Source organism: Oncorhynchus nerka, linkage group LG20 (assembly GCF_034236695.1).
Source record: "Oncorhynchus nerka isolate Pitt River linkage group LG20, Oner_Uvic_2.0, whole genome shotgun sequence".
In the NCBI taxonomy this organism is placed as follows: domain Eukaryota; kingdom Metazoa; phylum Chordata; class Actinopteri; order Salmoniformes; family Salmonidae; genus Oncorhynchus; species Oncorhynchus nerka.
The window spans coordinates 7,612,699-7,632,777 of NC_088415.1; the positions used below are offsets into that span (position 1 = coordinate 7,612,699).

Sequence of the window (20,079 nt, forward strand, 5' to 3'; positions counted from 1 at the left end):
CACCTCATTTGCTCACATTGCATATAGACTTGTTTATACTGTATTATTGACTGTATGTTTGTTTTACTCCATGTGTAACTCTGTGTCGTTGTATCTGTCGAACTGCTTTGCTTTATCTTGGCCAGGTCGCAATTGTAAATGAGAACTTGTTCTCAACTTGCCTACATCGTTAAATAAAGGTGAAATAAATAAATAAATAAACTTGGTACGCCCAGAGAATTGCCCTAAAGGCGACTACGCCCACTTCTGACCCAAGGGTATAAAACCTGTGAGTATAGAATTTACAACAGGACTATGTACCCCCAGCTGCAGCAGGGTCTGAAAAAGTCAACCAATCCTTTTCTACCCAAGCTACGGATGAGTAGCTGTGTCTAAGCGGGTGAATTCAAATTAAACCACCTAGCCTCCATCTCCCTTCGAATCGTGGTATCTAAAGGGTTTCATTCCTATGCTGTGAGCTCTGAGCTATAGAGCTGTCTGTCCTCAGAAGACCCCTTCCAGAGAAAAGGGAGGGAACAGACTCCTAAGCCAAAAAGGACACGGACACCGGGAGGACGAGCAACGAGGTGCTCAGGAGAAGTGCGCCATCAAACAACGGAACGGTCCACGTAGAGAATCCCCGGAGATCACCCCACGTAATTACATCATTATATTCTGACCCATAAGAGCGGCAGTTTGAGGCAAGTCTAGGATTAGAATAGCATAGCTGACAAATTCACCCAAATGTATATTTCTCTTGTGTACTTCTTTCTGTTCTCTCTCTTTTGAAATTCCCATTGTGGGTAACACGCGCCATAGTGGGTTGGCCCGTTATACTAAGTTCTAATCAATAGCCTATAATGTGTTTTGTCTATGTGTATCTTTTATCAGCATTTTAGCTTTTTAGAAAATAAATATTCAACTAAGATTCGTGGTGGTGCGAATTAATTAGTGGGACCCGGTCCGTACAGTTTCAAGGGCTATTGATATTCTTTGAGTTATTTTGGGGAATGGAAACTCAATAAACACTAGTTTTCCTATGGTGCCACAAGTTAATGAGTTATTAATTGCTTGATTCAGTTAATCACGTAATTAGAAACTTATAATCATTCGATGAGCAACAGTCGCCACATTAACTAATACAACGTCACGACAGTGTATAGTATGAATAGAGAAAGGTGCTGTTGCATATTAGTGAACATGTTTTGGTTAGTGACTGGAAACCACCGATATGCTCTCTGGCTCAAATATCAAGAAGAGGAAGTGGCACCAAGAGTTGTTGAAACTGTTGATACATATTTGTCATAATTAGCACAATACAATGTCTTAATCAGGGTCAAAGGATTTGTGTCAATTTCAATAGAAAACTACTGATGCATATCTTTGTATGAGCGTGGGGGGGAGTTTTGCTGATTTATGAAAGAGTGCTTCTCCACTCCAGAGACACATATTCCACTGTTGCGTCTTTGGTGTTAAACAATTGAACTTCACTCTGAGTCTTGACTCTTAAACAGGTTTATTGCATATTGAATCAGACCTATCAGTTTACTTCAATTACTATCTTCTATAGTCATCCTTAACACTGAGGCCTGCATATCGTTGTATGTAATTACACAATGTCCCTAAATAACTAATCTTGCTATATGAGGAAATATTTGAGAGCAACATTTTATTTTGACCAAATAATGAACAAAACATATATATATTGTTTTGTTTCCTATACTCTGAAACCGCTTCTTAATCAGTTATAAAGTCTAGCTGAACAAGCATGGTATGGGTTTGTTGTTCCCCACCATGATATTGGTGAGGGACTACGGATCTGTCTCTGTCCGTCTGTTGGTATGTTTGTTTGTACTTTAGTAAAACAAGATATCTCTGAGAGCACTGGGCTGATTTTGACAAAACTTGGGTGAATGATTCATCTTGCCATAGAGATCCAACATTTACAAAATTACACTGATTGGCCCAAGGTGGGAGTTATGGTATTTAACTGCAATTTGTTAGTAACACACAATAAGTCAATTTGCCCAGGAGGCGGTAGTGCATCATTCATGGGGACGACATGTTTACTGTTGCCTTGTTTTTATACGGTTGACTTTGGCCTCCTATTGTTCTGTTTTGAATTCAAAAGTATGATGTTAGTATGATATTAAATGTGAGGTGAGTAGACTGTTGAGTGTAGTGCTTTACATCAAGCTGTCTCTTAACCTTTGAATACTGTTACGTTCCCCAGTTTTTGTGTTGTGGGTTTGTGTATATGTATATTTCAGGAAATGGCTTCCTGGATTCCCCAAGCAGCTGATTGGTCGGCCCCAGTGCAGATTGGAGCTCTGATCCCGCCTCTCATTAAGGGATACAGCTGTCGGCAATTACAAACTCCTTCTGCAGCTTTATAAGCCAGTGTTCCTTTGTTAGGAAATGAGAGCTTCTTTGATGTCCTGTGTTGCTCAGGGAGAGCTTCTTGGTATGTCCTGTGTTTTGTTGTTGGGTTGTATATTGTAAAGTATTTTGTTGGTTGTCCTGCAGACGTATGTCAAAAGGACTGTTTTTGATCTTTGAAATTGTAAACTTGAATTTATTCTTCAGTCATGTTGTAGGTGTTACTTGACTAAATCATTGGACAGATTCTTTAAAATGTTGACAGACCCTGTTCTATATTAGACCGTGTCATAATATATTAATGCATACCTGTGCATAATGTAGCCTGTGTTAATGAATATTGTAATACATTAATCAAATTCAATCTTATTATTTCAGGTTATTCAAAGTTAAAACTTTGTTTGGAAAGGTGAGTTCCAGTGCCATAACCAACTCACATTCTGAAGTGGCATCTGCAACATTCATATTCATGATTCTTTGTCATTATAGCAACATCAGATATAATTTTAGACGTGCTCACTTACACCATGTTTCATTACACAAGTCACCAAGTTGATCAGGAAGAAACCGCAGGAGGTAGAGTGGGAGGTGCTGGGAGTAGGAGAGGGACTCTCTGGCTTTGAATTTCTGAATCAGTTCCTTGAGTTGGAGGCTTCTTAAATTGATATGTACAAATTTGTATCTGAGGTTACGTGACGCGCACACACATGGCAACCACACTGCATTTGATCGGTGGTGGAGGAGGCACTTACTTTGAATTCCATGGAATGGACAACGGTGCCACCATCAAGAAGATCGGAGTGGCGGTGGGAGGCTCGCAGGTGAAAGCTGTGCGGGTGGAGCTGACCGACGGGAAAGGAGCGACTTTTGGAGATGCGGACACTTTCAATGAGTTTGAGTTCAACCTCGGCGAGTGCATCACCAAGCTGTCTCTGTGGAGTAACGGCGCCGGCACACGCCTGGGTGCCATCAAATTCGTGACGAGTCAGAACCGGGAGTTCTTTGAAAAAATGACCAGCTGGCCACTGAAGACTGAGTACACCATAGATGTGGGGTCTGGAATCTGCCTGGGGCTGCAGGGCAGATCTGGCTCAGACATCGACTGCATGGGCTTCCTCTTCATCAACACCATCAAGTCGTCCGTAATGACTGACATGGAGTATCCCACCCTGTCCCTCTATAAACCCCAGGTGAGCTCTTCCAAAGACGTGTGTAGACAGCTCAGGAAAACTCTACCGATGCACCAACATTAAGGGGGCTGTCCACTTTAAAACATGTAATCCAATATGGGGGTCGACCTTCATCAGGGATCTCATTTCTAGGACAGTCATGCCTTATGTTTAATTGGCCTTGGTCAGTAAAATAGCAACATTTTTTTATTACGCATCAGTCCAAGATGGCAGACACACACGTTATTATTGTTGGCTTTTAAAATGTATTATCAGTTAATAAATTGACTTTGTCTTGTTTGAACAACTTGTATCTTTGTTCATTTTAGGTGACCCAAGAATATGTGACATCTGTCTCTCACCAGAACGACACCTCCTTGGTTGTAGAAAAGTCCATTACATACAGCAAGACGCTGACCAAGACTTCCTCCTGGTCCGTCAGCAACAAAATAGAATTCACCTTGAATGTGTCGGTCAAAGCAGGGATCCCAGATCTGTTCGAGGTGTCATCAGGGTTCAGCTTGACCGTGGGAGTGGAGCAATCCACCAGCCTGCAGAAGACCGAGACCATAACAGAATCAGGTACCATCAACGTGAAGATCCCACCAGGGAAGATCATGGATGTTGAGATCACAATGTGGAAAGCAAATATCGACCTCGACTACAGGGCCAAAGTGAAAGTCACCTGCATGAATGGCAGTCAGCTGGTCTTCCCATCCAAAGGCATCTACACTGGTGTGGCTTACACTTCATTGAGGTTATCCAGAAAGGAGAGATGAGTCAAGTGTGACTTTATGATTAAAAAGTGCAGTGATAGAAATTGACACCATGACTGATTCTTTGTGCCTTTCTGTTGTCTTTGAGTGCTTCTAATTGGACCCAGTTTTCTTTATCAGCAGAGGGTATAACAATAGGTGGATCTTTCCTACAATCCGGTGCCTTTTGTGTCCAATGACATTTTAATAACACAACATTCATTTCAATGTTTTATGGTTAGACCCCCATTTACCATAAACACAATGTTATCTAACAATTTGATTTCGTAAAAGATTTGTCTTGTGTGTTTACCTTAACTCCAGTATAGTTTTGACTTTCACACACTTTTCATAAAATTCACAAATATTGTAATTATCATTACATCGAGCTCTCTTTCTAACAAATTCTTAATGAATAACACATGCAGTCACTCTCTCGCGCACATTCACACTACACACATCACATCTGTTAACAGACACGTATAAAGAACAATTTAAATACATTCCCCATATCTTCTAAGACATGTAAATATTGGACTACCTCTTGTGTAGAATACAAGCAGCATCTCAGCTGCAACGAACAGCATTTCTGTTGTAATCCTAGTCCCTATGGGGCAGCAGGTAGCTCAGTGGTTAGAGCATTGGGTCTTTAACCGAAAAGTTACTAAATATGCAAATCCTGGAATTAATTAAATTACCTTTTGATGCTGGAGCACCTGGGGAATACACTGAACAATAATATATCACCATGTAAAGTGTTGGTTTCATGACCTGAAATAAAACATTAAAATAAATATTTCTCTCAATTTGCAAAGCCTCCTTTGCAATAAATGTCGTTCCCCTTCATGATTGTGTCCCACTTGTTGTTGATTCTTCACAAAAAAATACAGTTTTATATCTTTATGTTTGAAGCCTGAAATGTGGCTAAAGGTCGCAAAGTTCAAGGGGGCCGAATACTTTCGCAAGGCACTGTACAATCCAAGCAAGCCGTATTATTTTAAAATAATTTCTGGCGATTCTTCACCAGCAGAGGTCACTGTTTACACAAGCTAAAATCGACAAGGTTCCAGTGAAGGTGGAATTTCAAATATGCTGTTTCCCTAAATACGATTGAGCTGGTAAAAACAGATTTAATCGATTAATTAATTTGAATGATTAGTCGCCCTGTATAGGCGAAAGGAATTAACTTTAATTAACCTGAAATAGTTGCTTTATATAGGTTAAGGGTGGAAACACGTAACAATGTCTCACTTGTCGGAACATATCCGTCTGTGTATTATCCCAATTAACAACCTGAAAAGGTAGTATGTCAATTTAACTTCTGCATTAAATTGAATGAGACAATGATATCCAATCAGTTGAGATTTGTTGGATATCATACAGTGTAACCTAAATAATTTAACAACAATTACTGGCGATTCTTCAGAGGTTACTGATAGCGTAAGCTGAAACCTCATGGGATTCCCGCCCTGCACGGAAATTCACTTTGAATAAAAGGGAAATCAAAAATGGCTGCTCCCTTTGTTAGCTTAGCATCCCTTTGTTAGCTTAGCATCCCTTTTGTTAGCTTAGCATCCCTTTGTTAGCTTAGCATCCCTTTGTTAGCTTAGCATCCCTTTGTTAGCTTAGCAACTGGCGCGATGCTTCGCTTCCCTTGCGCTGGATTTCCACTTCAATGCACAAGGAAAGTTCCCTCCAACAAGGGAACAGGCTTACTAGGTGACGTCTCACGTTCAACCCTTAAACTCTTCACATTACCCCACACACACTGACTTTCATCAGATATACCAAAGGGTGGATCTCTCCCTACCAGTAACTGGGTGAAAAGGAAACCACACTCATGCCAATAGCTACTATTGGAATATACAGTTGAAGTCGGAAGCTTAGATACACTATGAGTCATAAAAACTCATTGTTCAACCACTCCACAAATTTCTTGTTAACAAACTATAGTTTTGGGAAGTCGGTTAGAACATCTACTTTCTGCATGACACAAGTAATTTCTCCAACAATTGTTTACAGACAGATTATTTCACTTATAATTCACTGTAACACAATCCCAGTGGGTGAGAAGTTTGCATACATTAAGTTGACTGTGCCTTTTAACAGCTTGGAAAATTCCAGAAAATAATGTCATGGCTTTAGAAGCATCTGATAGGCTAATTGAAATCATTTGAGTCAATTGGAGGTGTACCTGTGGATGTATTTCAAGACCTACCTTCAAAATCAGTGCGTCTTTGCTTGACATCATGGGAAAATAAGAAGAAATTAGCCAAGACGTCTGAAAATAAATTGTCGACCTCCACAAGTCTGGTTCATCCTTGGGAGCAATTTACAAAAGCCTGAAGGTTCCACGCTCATCTGTACAAACATGGGACCACGCAGCTGTCATACCGCTCAGGAAGGAGACCCATTCTGTCTCCTCTAGATGAACGACTCTGGTGCGAAATGTGCATATCAATCCCAGAACAACAGCAAAAGACCTTGTGAAGATTATGGAGGGAACAGGTACAGAAGTATCTATATCCACAGTAAAACGAGTCCAATATCGACATAACCTGAAAGCCGCTCAGCAAGGAAGAACCCACTGCCCCAAAAACCGTCATAAAAAGCCAGACTACGGTTTGCAGCTGGACATGGGGACAAAGATTGTACTTTTTGGAGAAATGTCCTCTGTTTTGATTAAACACAAATATAACTTTTTGCCATAATGACCATCGTTATGTTTGGAGGAAAAAGGGGAGGCTTGCAAGACGAAGAACACCATCCCAACCGTGATGCACTGGGTTGGCAGCATCATGTTTTGGGGGTGCTTTGCTGCAGGAGGGTCTGGTGCACTTCACAAAATAGATGGTATTTTTATTTTTTTATTATTTCACCTTTATTTAACCAGGTAGGCTAGTTGAGAACAAGTTCTCATTTACAAATGCGACCTGGCCAAGATGAAGCAAAGCAGTGCGACACAAACAACAACATCAGAGTTACACATGGAATAAACAAACATACAGTCAATAGATCAATAGAGAAAAAAAGTCTATGAACTGTGTGCACAAATGAGGTAAGATTAGGGAGATAAGGTAATAAATAGGTCATTGTGGCGTTATAATTACAATTTAGCAATTAAACACTGGAGTGATAGATGTGCAGTTTGGGGATGATGTAGTTGGATGGACTATTTACAGATGAGCTATGTACATGTGCAGTGATCTGTGAGCTGCTTTGACAGTTAGTGAGGGAGATATGGGTCTCCAGCTTCAGTGATTTCTGCAATTTGGTCCAGTCATTGGAAGCAGAGAACTGGAAGGAAACTGCTACAGACCTATATCCATCCTACCATGCTTTTCTAAGGTCTTCGAAAGCCAAGTCAACAAACAGATTACCGACCATTTTGAATCTCACCATACCTTCTCTGCTATGCAATCTGGTTTCAGAGCTGGTCATGGGTGCACCTCAGCCACGCTCAAGGTCCTAAACGATATCTTAACCGCCATCGATAAGAAACATTACTGTGCAGCCGTATTCATTGATCTGGCCAAGGCTTTCGACTCTGTCAATCACCACATCCTCATCGGCAGACTCGACAGCCTTGGTTTCTCAAATGATTGCCTCGCCTGGTTCACCAACTACTTCTCTGATAGAGTTCAGTGTGTCAAATCGGAGGGTCTGCTGTCCGGACCTCTGGCAGTCTCTATGGGGGTCACACAGCAGGGTTCAATTCTTGGACCGACTCTCTTCTCTGTATACATCAATGAGGTCGCTCTTGCTGCTGGTGAGTCTCTGATCCACCTCTACGCAGACGACACCATTCTGTATACTTCTGGCCCTTCTTTGGACACTGTGTTAACAACCCTCCAGGCAAGCTTCAATGCCATACAACTCTCCTTACGTGGCCTCCAATTGCTCTTAAATACAAGTAAAACTAAATGCATGCTCTTCAACCGATCGCTACCTGCACCTACCCGCCTGTCCAACATCACTACTCTGGACGGCACTGACTTAGAATACGTGGACAACTACAAATACTTAGGTGTCTGGTTAGACTGTAAACTCTCCTTCCAGACCCATATCAAACATCTCCAATCCAAAGTTAAATCTAGAATTGGCTTCCTATTTCACAACAAAGCATCCTTCACTCATGCTGCCAAACATACCCTGACCATCCTACCAATCCTCGACTTTGACGATATCATTTACAAAATAGCCTCCAATACCCTATTCAACAAATTGGATGCAGTCTATCACAGTGCAATCCGTTTTGTCACCAAAGCCCCATATACTACCCACCATTGCGACCTGTACGCTCTCAATGGCTGGCCCTCGCTTCATACGCGTCGCCAAACCCACTAGCTCCATGTCATCTACAAGACCTGTCGTGGAATTATCAGAATTTGTTGGTAACATTTGTAAGATGTTTAATATTCATCAAATGTGTGTAAGTTACTTCTCATCAGAATGGTATTTTTGTGTAATTCTGTGGTGAGGTTGTAGTTATCTGTTCTATGTCAAAACTAAGTTGTATGGGCCGCTGAGAGAGGGGAGAGGTCAAAGTGTCATCATGTGTAAACATATCTTTTACTCCCTACTTTTCTCATGGGGGGGAAAGGAGGGTGGAATCATTCTATGCTCCCTCTTTGTTGACCTGTAGGGTCACTCTCCTCTCCGTGAGTTTGTCCAGGAGTTTGTGTTTAGAGTGGGTTGTATATAAATGACAATTTGATATATGCCTGTTGATATGGAGGATTTGGTTTATGAAAGGAGACAAAGCTGATGTCTATGCTGTCTGACTATGTGTGTCTTTGCTATTAAAGGAACTCAGTTGCATTGTAAGGGGACTCTCAGAGGATTCACTGGGAGACACTGAATTATCTGAGAGTCACAGGATTGTGATAAGAGCTCATATAATTAAAGATGGACTTTTATAACTAACTCTGACGTGTGTGTGTGGTTTGCTCCCATGATTTGGTAAATAGAAGAAATTTCCACGACAGACCCTGCTAGGTAAAGTCCCCCTTATCTCAGCTCGCTGGTCACCATAGCATCTCCCACCTGTAGCAAACGCTCCAGCAGGTATATCTCTCTAGTCACCCCAAAACCAATTCTTTCTTTGGCCGCCTCTCCTTCCAGTTCTCTGCTGCCAATGACTGGAACAAACTAAAAAATCTCTGAAACTGGAAACACTTATCTCCCTCATTAGCTTTAAGCACCAACTGTCAGAGCAGCTCACAGATTACTGCACCTGTACATAGCCCACCTATAATTTATCCCAAACAACTACCTCTTTCCCAACTGTATTTAATTAATTTATTTATTTTGCTCCTTTGCACCCCAATATTTTTCTTTCTACTTTGCACATTTTTCCATTGCAAAACTACCATTCCAGTGATTTACTTGCTATATTTTATTTACTTTGCCACCATGGCCTTTTTTTTGCCTTTACCTCCCTTCTCACCTCATTTGCTCACATTGCATATAGACTTGTTTATACTGTATTATTGACTGTATGTTTGTTTTACTCCATGTGTAACTCTGTGTCGTTGTATCTGTCGAACTGCTTTGCTTTATCTTGGCCAGGTCGCAATTGTAAATGAGAACTTGTTCTCAACTTGCCTACATCGTTAAATAAAGGTGAAATAAATAAATAAATAAACTTGGTACGCCCAGAGAATTGCCCTAAAGGCGACTACGCCCACTTCTGACCCAAGGGTATAAAACCTGTGAGTATAGAATTTACAACAGGACTATGTACCCCCAGCTGCAGCAGGGTCTGAAAAAGTCAACCAATCCTTTTCTACCCAAGCTACGGATGAGTAGCTGTGTCTAAGCGGGTGAATTCAAATTAAACCACCTAGCCTCCATCTCCCTTCGAATCGTGGTATCTAAAGGGTTTCATTCCTATGCTGTGAGCTCTGAGCTATAGAGCTGTCTGTCCTCAGAAGACCCCTTCCAGAGAAAAGGGGAGGGAACAGACTCCTAAGCCAAAAAGGACACGGACACCGGGAGGACGAGCAACGAGGTGCTCAGGAGAAGTGCGCCATCAAACAACGGAACGGTCCACGTAGAGAATCCCCGGAGATCACCCCCACGTAATTACATCATTATATTCTGACCCATAAGAGCGGCAGTTTGAGGCAAGTCTAGGATTAGAATAGCATAGCTGACAAATTCACCCAAATGTATATTTCTCTTGTGTACTTCTTTCTGTTCTCTCTCTTTTGAAATTCCCATTGTGGGTAACACGCGCCATAGTGGGTTGGCCCGTTATACTAAGTTCTAATCAATAGCCTATAATGTGTTTTGTCTATGTGTATCTTTTATCAGCATTTTAGCTTTTTAGAAAATAAATATTCAACTAAGATTCGTGTGGTGCGAATTAATTAGTGGGACCCGGGTCCGTACAGTTTCAAGGGCTATTGATATTCTTTGAGTTATTTTGGGGAATGGAAACTCAATAAACACTAGTTTTCCTATGGTGCCACAAGTTAATGAGTTATTAATTGCTTGATTCAGTTAATCACGTAATTAGAAACTTATAATCATTCGATGAGCAACAGTCGCCACATTAACTAATACAACGTCACGACAGTGTATAGTATGAATAGAGAAAGGTGCTGTTGCATATTAGTGAACATGTTTTGGTTAGTGACTGGAAACCACCGATATGCTCTCTGGCTCAAATATCAAGAAGAGGAAGTGGCACCAAGAGTTGTTGAAACTGTTGATACATATTTGTCATAATTAGCACAATACAATGTCTTAATCAGGGTCAAAGGATTTGTGTCAATTTCAATAGAAAACTACTGATGCATATCTTTGTATGAGCGTGGGGGAGTTTTGCTGATTTATGAAAGAGTGCTTCTCCACTCCAGAGACACATATTCCACTGTTGCGTCTTTGGTGTTAAACAATTGAACTTCACTCTGAGTCTTGACTCTTAAACAGGTTTATTGCATATTGAATCAGACCTATCAGTTTACTTCAATTACTATCTTCTATAGTCATCCTTAACACTGAGGCCTGCATATCGTTGTATGTAATTACACAATGTCCCTAAATAACTAATCTTGCTATATGAGGAAATATTTGAGAGCAACATTTTATTTTGACCAAATAATGAACAAAACATATATATATTGTTTTGTTTCCTATACTCTGAAACCGCTTCTTAATCAGTTATAAAGTCTAGCTGAACAAGCATGGTATGGGTTTGTTGTTCCCCACCATGATATTGGTGAGGGACTACGGATCTGTCTCTGTCCGTCTGTTGGTATGTTTGTTTGTACTTTAGTAAAACAAGATATCTCTGAGAGCACTGGGCTGATTTTGACAAAACTTGGGTGAATGATTCATCTTGCCATAGAGATCCAACATTTACAAAATTACACTGATTGGCCCAAGGTGGGAGTTATGGTATTTAACTGCAATTTGTTAGTAACACACAATAAGTCAATTTGCCCAGGAGGCGGTAGTGCATCATTCATGGGGGACGACATGTTTACTGTTGCCTTGTTTTTACATGGTTGACTTTAGCCTCCTATTGTTCTGTTTTGAATTCAAAAGTATGATGTTAGTGTGATGTTAAATGTGAGGTGAGTAGACTGTTGAGTGTAGTGCTTTACATCAACCTGTCTCTTAACCTTGAATACTGTTTACGTTCCCCAGTTTTTGTGTTGTGGGTTTGTGTATATGTATATTTCAGGAAATGGCTTCCTGAATTCCCCCAAGCAGCTGATTGGTCGGCCCCAGTGCAGATTGGAGCTCTGATCCCGCCCTCTCATTAAGGGATACAGCTGTCGGCAATTACAAACTCCTTCTGCAGCTTTATAAGCCAGTGTTCCTTTGTTAGGAAGAGAGAGCTTCTTTGATGTCCTGTGTTGCTCAGGGAGAGTGTCTTGGTATGGCCTGTGTTTTGTTGTTGGGTTGTTTATTGTGAAGTATTTTGTTGCTTGTCCTGCAGACGTATGCCAAAAGGACTGTTTTTGATCTTTGAAAATGTAAACTTGAATTTATTATTCAGTCATGTTTTAGGTGTTACTTGACTAAATCATTGGACAGATGCTTTAAAAGGTTGACAGACCCTGTTCTATATTAGACCGTGTCATAATATATTAATGCATACCTGTGAACAATGTAGCCTGTGTTAATGAATATTGAATTTGATTAATGTATTACAATCTTCTATTTCAGGTTTTTCAAAGCGGAAACTTTGTTTGGAAAGGTGAGTTCCAGCGCCATAACCAACTCACATTCTGAAGTGGCATCTGCAACATTCATATTCATGATTCTTTGTCATTATAGCAACATCAGATATAATTTTAGACGTGCTCACTTACACCATGTTTCATTACACAAGTCACCAAGTTGATCAGGAAGAAACCGCAGGAGGTAGAGTGGGAGGTGCTGGGAGTAGGAGAGGGACTCTCTGGCTTTGAATTTCTGAATCAGTTCCTTGAGTTGGAGGCTTCTTAAATTGATATGTACAAATTTGTATCTGAGGTTACGTGACGCGCACACACATGGCAACCACACTGCATTTGATCGGTGGTGGAGGAGGCACTTACTTTGAATTCCATGGAATGGACAACGGTGCCACCATCAAGAAGATCGGAGTGGCGGTGGGAGGCTCGCAGGTGAAAGCTGTGCGGGTGGAGCTGACCGACGGGAAAGTAGCGACTTTTGGAGATGCGGACACTTTCAATAAGTTTGAGTTCAACCTCGGCGAGCGCATCACCAAGCTGTCTCTGTGGGGTAACGACGCCGGCACACGTCTGGGTGCCATCAAGTTCACGACGAGTGAGAACCGGGAGTTCTTTGAAAAAATGACCAGCTGGCCACTGAAGACTGAGTACACCATAGATGTGGGGTCTGGAATCTGCCTGGGGCTGCAGGGCAGGTCTGGCTCAGACATCGACTGCATGGGCTTCCTCTTCATCAACACCATCAAGTCGTCCGTAATGACTGACATGGAGTATCCCACCCTGTCCCTCTATAAACCCCAGGTGAGCTCTTCCAAAGACGTGTGTAGACAGCTCAGGAAAACTCTACCGATGCACCAACATTAAGGGGGCTGTCCACTTTAAAACATGTAATCCAATATGGGGGTTGACCTTCATCAGGGATCTCATTTCTCATTTCTCATGCCTTATGTTTAATTGGCCTTGGTCAGTAAAATAGCAACAACATTTTTTTATTTACGCATCAGTCCAAGATGGCAGACGCACACGTTATTGTTGGCTTTTAAAAATGTATTATCAGTTAATAAATTGTCTTTGTCTTGTTTGAACAACTTGTATCTTGTGTTCATTTTAGGTGACCCAAGAATATGTGACATCTGTGTCTCACCAGAACTACACCTCCTTGGTTCTAGAAAAGTCCATTACATACATCAAGACGCTGACCAAGACTTCCTCCTGGTCCGTCAGCAACAAAATAGAATTCACCTTGAATGTGTCGGTCAAAGCAGGGATCCCAGATCTGGTTGAGGTGTCATCAGGGTTCAGCTTGACCGTGGGAGTGGAGCAATCCACCAGCCTGCAGAAGACCGAGACCATAACAGAATCAGGTACCATCAACGTGAAGATCCCACCAGGGAAGACCATGGATGTTGAGATCACAATGTGGAAAGCAAATATCGACCTCGACTACAGGGCCAAAGTGAAAGTCACCTGCATGAATGGCAGTCAGCTGGTCTTCCCATCCAAAGGCATCTACACTGGTGTGGCTTACACTTCATTGAGGTTATCCAGAAAGGAGAGATGAGTCAAGTGTGACTTTATGATTAAAAAGTGCAGTGATAGAAATTGACACCATGACTGATTCTTTGTGCCTTTCTGTTGTCTTTGAGTGCTCCTAATTGGACCCAGTTTTCTTCATCAGCAGAGGGTATAACAATAGGTGGATCTTTCCTACAATCCGGTGCCTTTTGTGTCCAATGACATTTTAATAACACAACATTCATTTCAATGTTTTATGGTTAGACCCCCATTTACCATAAACACAATGTTATCTAACGATAATTTGATTTCGTAAAAGATTTGTCTTGTGTATTTGCCTTAACTCCAGTATAGTTTTCATAAAATTTACAAATATTGTAATTATCATTACATCGAGCTCTCTTTCTAACAAATTCTTAATGAATAACACATGCAGTCACTCTCTCGCGCACATTCACACTACACACATCACATCTGTTAACAGACACGTATAAAGAACAATTTAAATACATTCCCCATAACTCAAAAGACATGTAACTATTGGACTACCTCTTGTGTAGAATACAAGCAGCATCTCAGCTGCAACGAACAGCATTTCTGTTGTAATCCTAGTCCCTATGGGGCAGCAGGTAGCTCAGTGGTTAGAGCATTGGGTCTTTAACCGAAAAGTTACTAAATATGCAAATCCTGGAATTAATTAAATTACCTTTTGATGCTGGAGCACCTGGGGGAATACACTGAACAATAATATATCACCATGTAAAGTGTTGGTTCCATGTTTCATGACCTGAAATAAAACATTTAAAAAAAGTATTTCTCTCAAGTCGCAGTTTTGCATTTTCCCTTTGCCAAGATAATCCATCCACCTGACAGGTGTGGCATATCAAGAAGCTGATTAAACAGCATGATCATTACACAGGAGAACATTGTGCTGGGGACAATAAATGGCCACTCTAAAATGTGCAGAATACAATACCACAGATATATGAAGTTGAGGAAGAGTGCCATTTCACATGCTGAATGCAGGAATGTTCACGAGAGCTGTTGCCGAGGAATTTAACCTCTTTAGGCTAGGCTAGTATTTTGATGTTTGGATGAAAAACGTGCCCAAAGTAAACTGCCTATTTCTCAGCCCCAGAAGCTAGAATATGCATATAATTGGCAGGTTATGATAGAAAACACTCTTAAGTTTCCAGAACTGTCAAAATATTGTCTGTGAGTATAACAGAACTGATATGGCAGGCAAAACCTGAGGAAAATCCATCCAGGAAGTGTTGTTATTCTGAAACTCTTTTCCATTGCAAGCCTATCCATTTAAAGGGATATCAACCAGATTCCTTTCCCTATGACTTCCACAAGATGTGAACAGTCTTTAGACAAGGTTTCAGGCTTTTATTCTGAAAAATGAGCGAGAATGATCACATCGCGTCAGTGGATAGTCAGATGTCAGATTTGTGCATGCGCGCGTGCCGGGAGCGAGACCTTTTCTTTCTCTCTTCTATTGAAATGGCTACCGTCGGTTGAAATATTATCGATTATTTATTGTAAAAACAACCTGACGATTGATTATAAAAAACGTTTGACACGTTTCTACGAACTTTATGGATGCTATTTGGAATTTTCGTCTGCCCGTCGTGACCGCACGAGCCTGTGGATTACTCAACAAAATGCGCCAACCAAATGGAGGTTTTTGGACATAAAGAGAATCTTTATCGAACAAAACAAACATTTATTGTGTAAATGGGAGTCTCGTGAGTGCAAAAATAGGAAGATCATCAAAGGTAAGTGATTAATTTGATTGCTTTTCTGACTTTCGTGACCAATCTACTTTGCTGCTAGCTGTTTGTAATGCTACCTATGGTAGCCTGAGAGCTGTCCTCACATAATCGCATGGTTTGCTTTCACCGTAAAGTATTTTTGAAATCTGACATGCCGGCTGGATTAACAACAAGTCAAGCTGTGTTTTGGTGTATTGCACTTGTGATTTCATGAAAATTCAATATTTTTAGTAATTTAATTATAATTTGGCGCTCTGCAATTCACCGGATGTAGACGAAAATGATCCCGCTAAAGGGATCTGTGCGGCAAGAGGTTTTAATGTACATTTTCTACCATGTCGTTAAAGAGAATTTGTCACTACGTCCAGCTAGCCTCACATCCGCAGACTATGTCTATGGAGTCATGTGGGCACGCGGTTTGTTGATGTCAATGTTATGAACAGAGTTCCCCATGGGGGCGGTGTGATTATGTCATGGGCAGGCATAAACTAGGGACAACAAGTACAATTACACTTTATCGATGGCAATTTGAATGTACAGAAATAAAGTGACTAGATCCTGAGGCCCATTGTCGTGCCATTCATCCCAAGGCTGTATCACAATTGGCGCACAATTTCCAGCATCGTCAGGGTTAGTCCGTCATCTTAAATAAGAATTTAACGTCTCTTAACTGACTTGCCTAGTAACATAAAGGTCAAATAAAAAATATATAAAAATATGATAATGCACGGCTCCATGTCACAAGTGTTGCAACAGATCTATATGATCCAGTCAAATGAAATCTATATATTTGCCTTTCCCACGTGTGTTATGTTATAGCTGTAATGAATACTCAGGGAGAAAAAGGTGTAGATCGTGGCAGTTGTTTATTTCGCCTTTGTAGAAGGCAGGAATCGTGGTCGCAGGCAATGGTCATACACAGGTAGGTAAACAGGCAGATGAATCAAAACTAGGATTCGGCTTGTCACCAAAAGCACTCACAAACTTCTACAGATGCACAATCGAGAGCATCCTGGGGGCTGTATCACCGCCTGGTACGGCAACTGCTCCGCCCTCAACCGTAAGGCTCTCCAGAGGGTAGTGAGGTCTGCACAACGCATCACCGGGGCAAACTACCTGCCCTCCAGGACACCTACACCACCCGATGTTACAGGAAGGCCATAAAGATCATCAAGGACATCAACCACCCGAACCACTGCCTGTTCACCCCGCTATCATCCAGAAGGCGAGGTCAGTACAGGTGCATCAAAGCTGGGACCGAGCTGAAAAACAGCTTCTATCTCAAGGCCATCAGACTGTTAAACAGCAATCACTAACATTGAGTGGCTGCTGCCAACACACTGTCATTGACACTGACCCAACTCCAGCCACTTTAATAATGGGAATTGATGGGAAATGATGTAAATATATCACTAGCCACTTTAAACAATGCTACCTTATATAATGTTACTTACCCTACACTATTCATCTCATATGCATATGTATATACTGTACTCTAGATCATCGACTGCATTCTTATGTCACTAGCCACTTTAACTATGCCACTTTGTTTACTTTGTCTATACTCATCTCATATGTATATACTGTACTCGATACCATCTACTGTATGCTGCTCTGTACCATCACTCATTCATATATCCTTATGTACATATTCCTTATCCCCTTACACTGTGTATAAGACAGTAGTTTTGGAATTGTTAGTTAGATTACTTGTTGGTTATCACTGCATTGTCGGAACTAGAAGCACAAGCATTTCGCTACACTCGCATTAACATCTGCTAACCATGTGTATGTGACAAATAACATTTGATTTGATTTGATTTAGGATTGAAGGCTATAACAAGTTCTGACAAAAGAGCTAGGAAAAGGCTTAGTAGAGTCAAAACGAACAATACCTCACAAAGGCACAAACAGAATGAACTGAACTAAATAAGGAGCTGATGAGACCAGGTCAGTAACGAACACAGGTGAAATCAATGAACAAAAAAATGAAAGACAGGGCTACGTTCAAGAATACAAAGAAACAGAACACAATGTTGACTAAGAAAATTAATACAGAACCTTACAGCAGCCTTGTTCTAAAATGTATTCAATTATTTTTTTTCTCATCAGGAGGGCTATGGCTTACGATACTTGGCATCGGAGGAGAAGGGATAGGCTGGCGGAGAACAATACCCCATAATACCCCACAATACCCCATAATGACAAAGCGGAAACAGGTTTTTTGAAATGTTTGCAAATAAAAAATAAAAAACAGAAATAGCTCATTTACGTAAGTATTCAGACCCTTTGCTATGAGTGTCGAAATTGAGCTCAGTTGCGTCCTGTTTCAATCGATCATCCTTGAGATGTTTCTACAACTTGGATTCACCATGTGGGTAATTCAACTGATTGGACATGATGTGGAAAGGCACACAGTTGACAGTACATGTCAGAGCAAAAACCAAGCCATGAGGTCAAAGGAATTGTCCGTAGACCTCCGAGACAGGATTGTGTTGAGGCACAGATCTGGAGAAGGGTACCAAAATATTTCTGCAGCATTGAAGGTCCCCAAGAACACAGTGGCCTCTTAAATGGAAGGCCAAACTGAGCAATCAGGAGAGAAGGGCCTTGGTCAGAGAGGTGACAAGACTCTCTGGTCTGATGAAACCAAGATTGAACTCTTTGGCCTGAATGTCAAGCGTCACGTCTGGAGCAAACCTGGCACCATCCCAACGGTGAAGCATGGTGTTGACAGCATCATGCTGTGGGAATATTTTTCAGTGGCAAGGAATAGGAGACTAGTCAGGATCGAGGGAAAGATGAACAGAGCAAAGTACAGAGAGATCCTTGATGAAAACCTGCTTGAGGACGCTCAGGACCTCAGACGGGGGCAAAGGTTCACATTCCAACGTACCTCATACCTAAGCACACAGCCAAGACAACGCTGGAGTGGCTTTGGGATGAGGCTCTGAATGTCCTAGTGTGGCCAAGCCAGAGCCTGGTCTTGAATCTGATCGAACATCTCTGAAGAGACCTGAAAATAGTTGTGTAGCGACTCTCCACATCCAACCTGACAGAGCTTGAGAAGAATGGGAGAAACTCCCCAAATGCATGAGTGCCAAGCTTGTAGCAAGAAGATTTGAGGCTGTAATCGCCGCCAAAGGTGCTTCAACAAAGTACTGAGTAAAGGGTCTGGATATTTATGTAAATGTGATATTTCAGTTTTTTATAACGTTTACCAAAATTTCTAAAAATACAGTTTTTGCTTTGTCATTATGGGGTATTGTTTGTACATTTAAAAAAATCTATTTTAGAATAAGGCTGAATACTTTCAGAATACACTGTATCTTATCTATTGTGTGTGTGAAAAGTAACACATACACTGAGTGCACAAAACATTAAGAAAACCTGCTCTTTCCGTGACACAGACTTACCAGGTGAATCAAGGTGAAAGCTATGATCCCTTATTGATGTCAATTGTAAAATCCACTTCAATCAGTGTAGATGAAGGGGAGACTGGCTAAATAAGGATTTTTAAGCCTTGAGACAATTAAGACATGGATTTTGTATGTGTGCCATTCAGAGGGTGAATGGGCAAGACAACATTTTTAAGTGCCTTTGAACAGGGAATTGCAATACTGCTGGGTTTTTCATGGCCAACAGTTTCCCGTGTGTGTCAAGAATTGTCCACCATCCAAACGACATTGAGCCATCTTGATACAACTGTGGGAAGCATTGGAGTCAACATTAGCCAGCAACCCTACGGAACGCTTTTGACATCTTGTAGACACATTGTGTTCTCATTTACAACTGCGACCTGGCCAAGATAAAGCAAAGCAGTGCAACAAAAACAACAACATAGAGTTACACATGGGATAAACACATGTACAGTCAATAACACAATAGAAAAATCTATGGAGAGTGTGTGCAAACGTAGTAAGGTTAAATAGGCCATAGTGGCGACATTTTGGAAATTAAACGTTGGGAGTTAAAGATGTGTAGATGATGATGTGCAAGCAGAGATACTGGGGTGCAAAAGAGCATAAAAAAATGACAGTATGGGGATGAGGTAGTTGGGTGTGCTATTTACAGATGGGCTGTGTACAGGCACAGTGATTGGTAAGCTGCTCTGACAGCTGATGCTTAAAGTTAGTGAGGCAGATATAAGTCTCCAGCCTCAATGATTTTTGCAGTTCATTCCAGACATTGGCAGCAGAGAACTTTAAGGAAAGGCGGCCAAAGTAGGAATTCGCTTTGGGGGTGACCAATGAAATTTACCTGCTGGAGCACGTGCTGCGGGTGGGTGCTGCTATGGTGACCAGTGAGC

General features: G+C 41.2%; 2 protein-coding genes across 3 annotated transcripts; both read left to right on the forward strand.

Moving 5' to 3' along the window:
* The first annotated feature begins 2,391 nt into the window (after positions 1-2,391).
* LOC135563140 (aerolysin-like protein) lies at positions 2,392-4,351 on the forward strand. Its single transcript, XM_065006123.1, has 4 exons — positions 2,392-2,443; positions 2,737-2,767; positions 3,046-3,548; positions 3,857-4,351. The coding sequence occupies exons 3-4, from the start codon at positions 3,066-3,068 to the stop codon at positions 4,304-4,306; spliced, it is 933 nt and encodes a 310-aa protein (XP_064862195.1). The 5' UTR covers positions 2,392-2,443; positions 2,737-2,767; positions 3,046-3,065; the 3' UTR covers positions 4,307-4,351.
* A 7,757-nt stretch (positions 4,352-12,108) lies between these two features.
* On the forward strand, positions 12,109-14,083 carry LOC135562799 (aerolysin-like protein). 2 transcript variants are annotated; one of them, XM_065005169.1, is made up of 4 exons: positions 12,109-12,174; positions 12,467-12,497; positions 12,776-13,278; positions 13,589-14,083. In XM_065005169.1, exons 3-4 carry the CDS (start codon positions 12,796-12,798, stop codon positions 14,036-14,038), a joined length of 933 nt encoding a protein of 310 aa, XP_064861241.1. In that variant the 5' UTR covers positions 12,109-12,174; positions 12,467-12,497; positions 12,776-12,795; the 3' UTR covers positions 14,039-14,083. The 2 variants fall into 2 exon arrangements, with proteins under 2 accessions (XP_064861241.1, XP_064861240.1); XM_065005168.1 differs by lacking the exon at positions 12,109-12,174 and adding an exon at positions 12,226-12,273.
* The last annotated feature ends 5,996 nt before the right edge of the window (positions 14,084-20,079 follow it).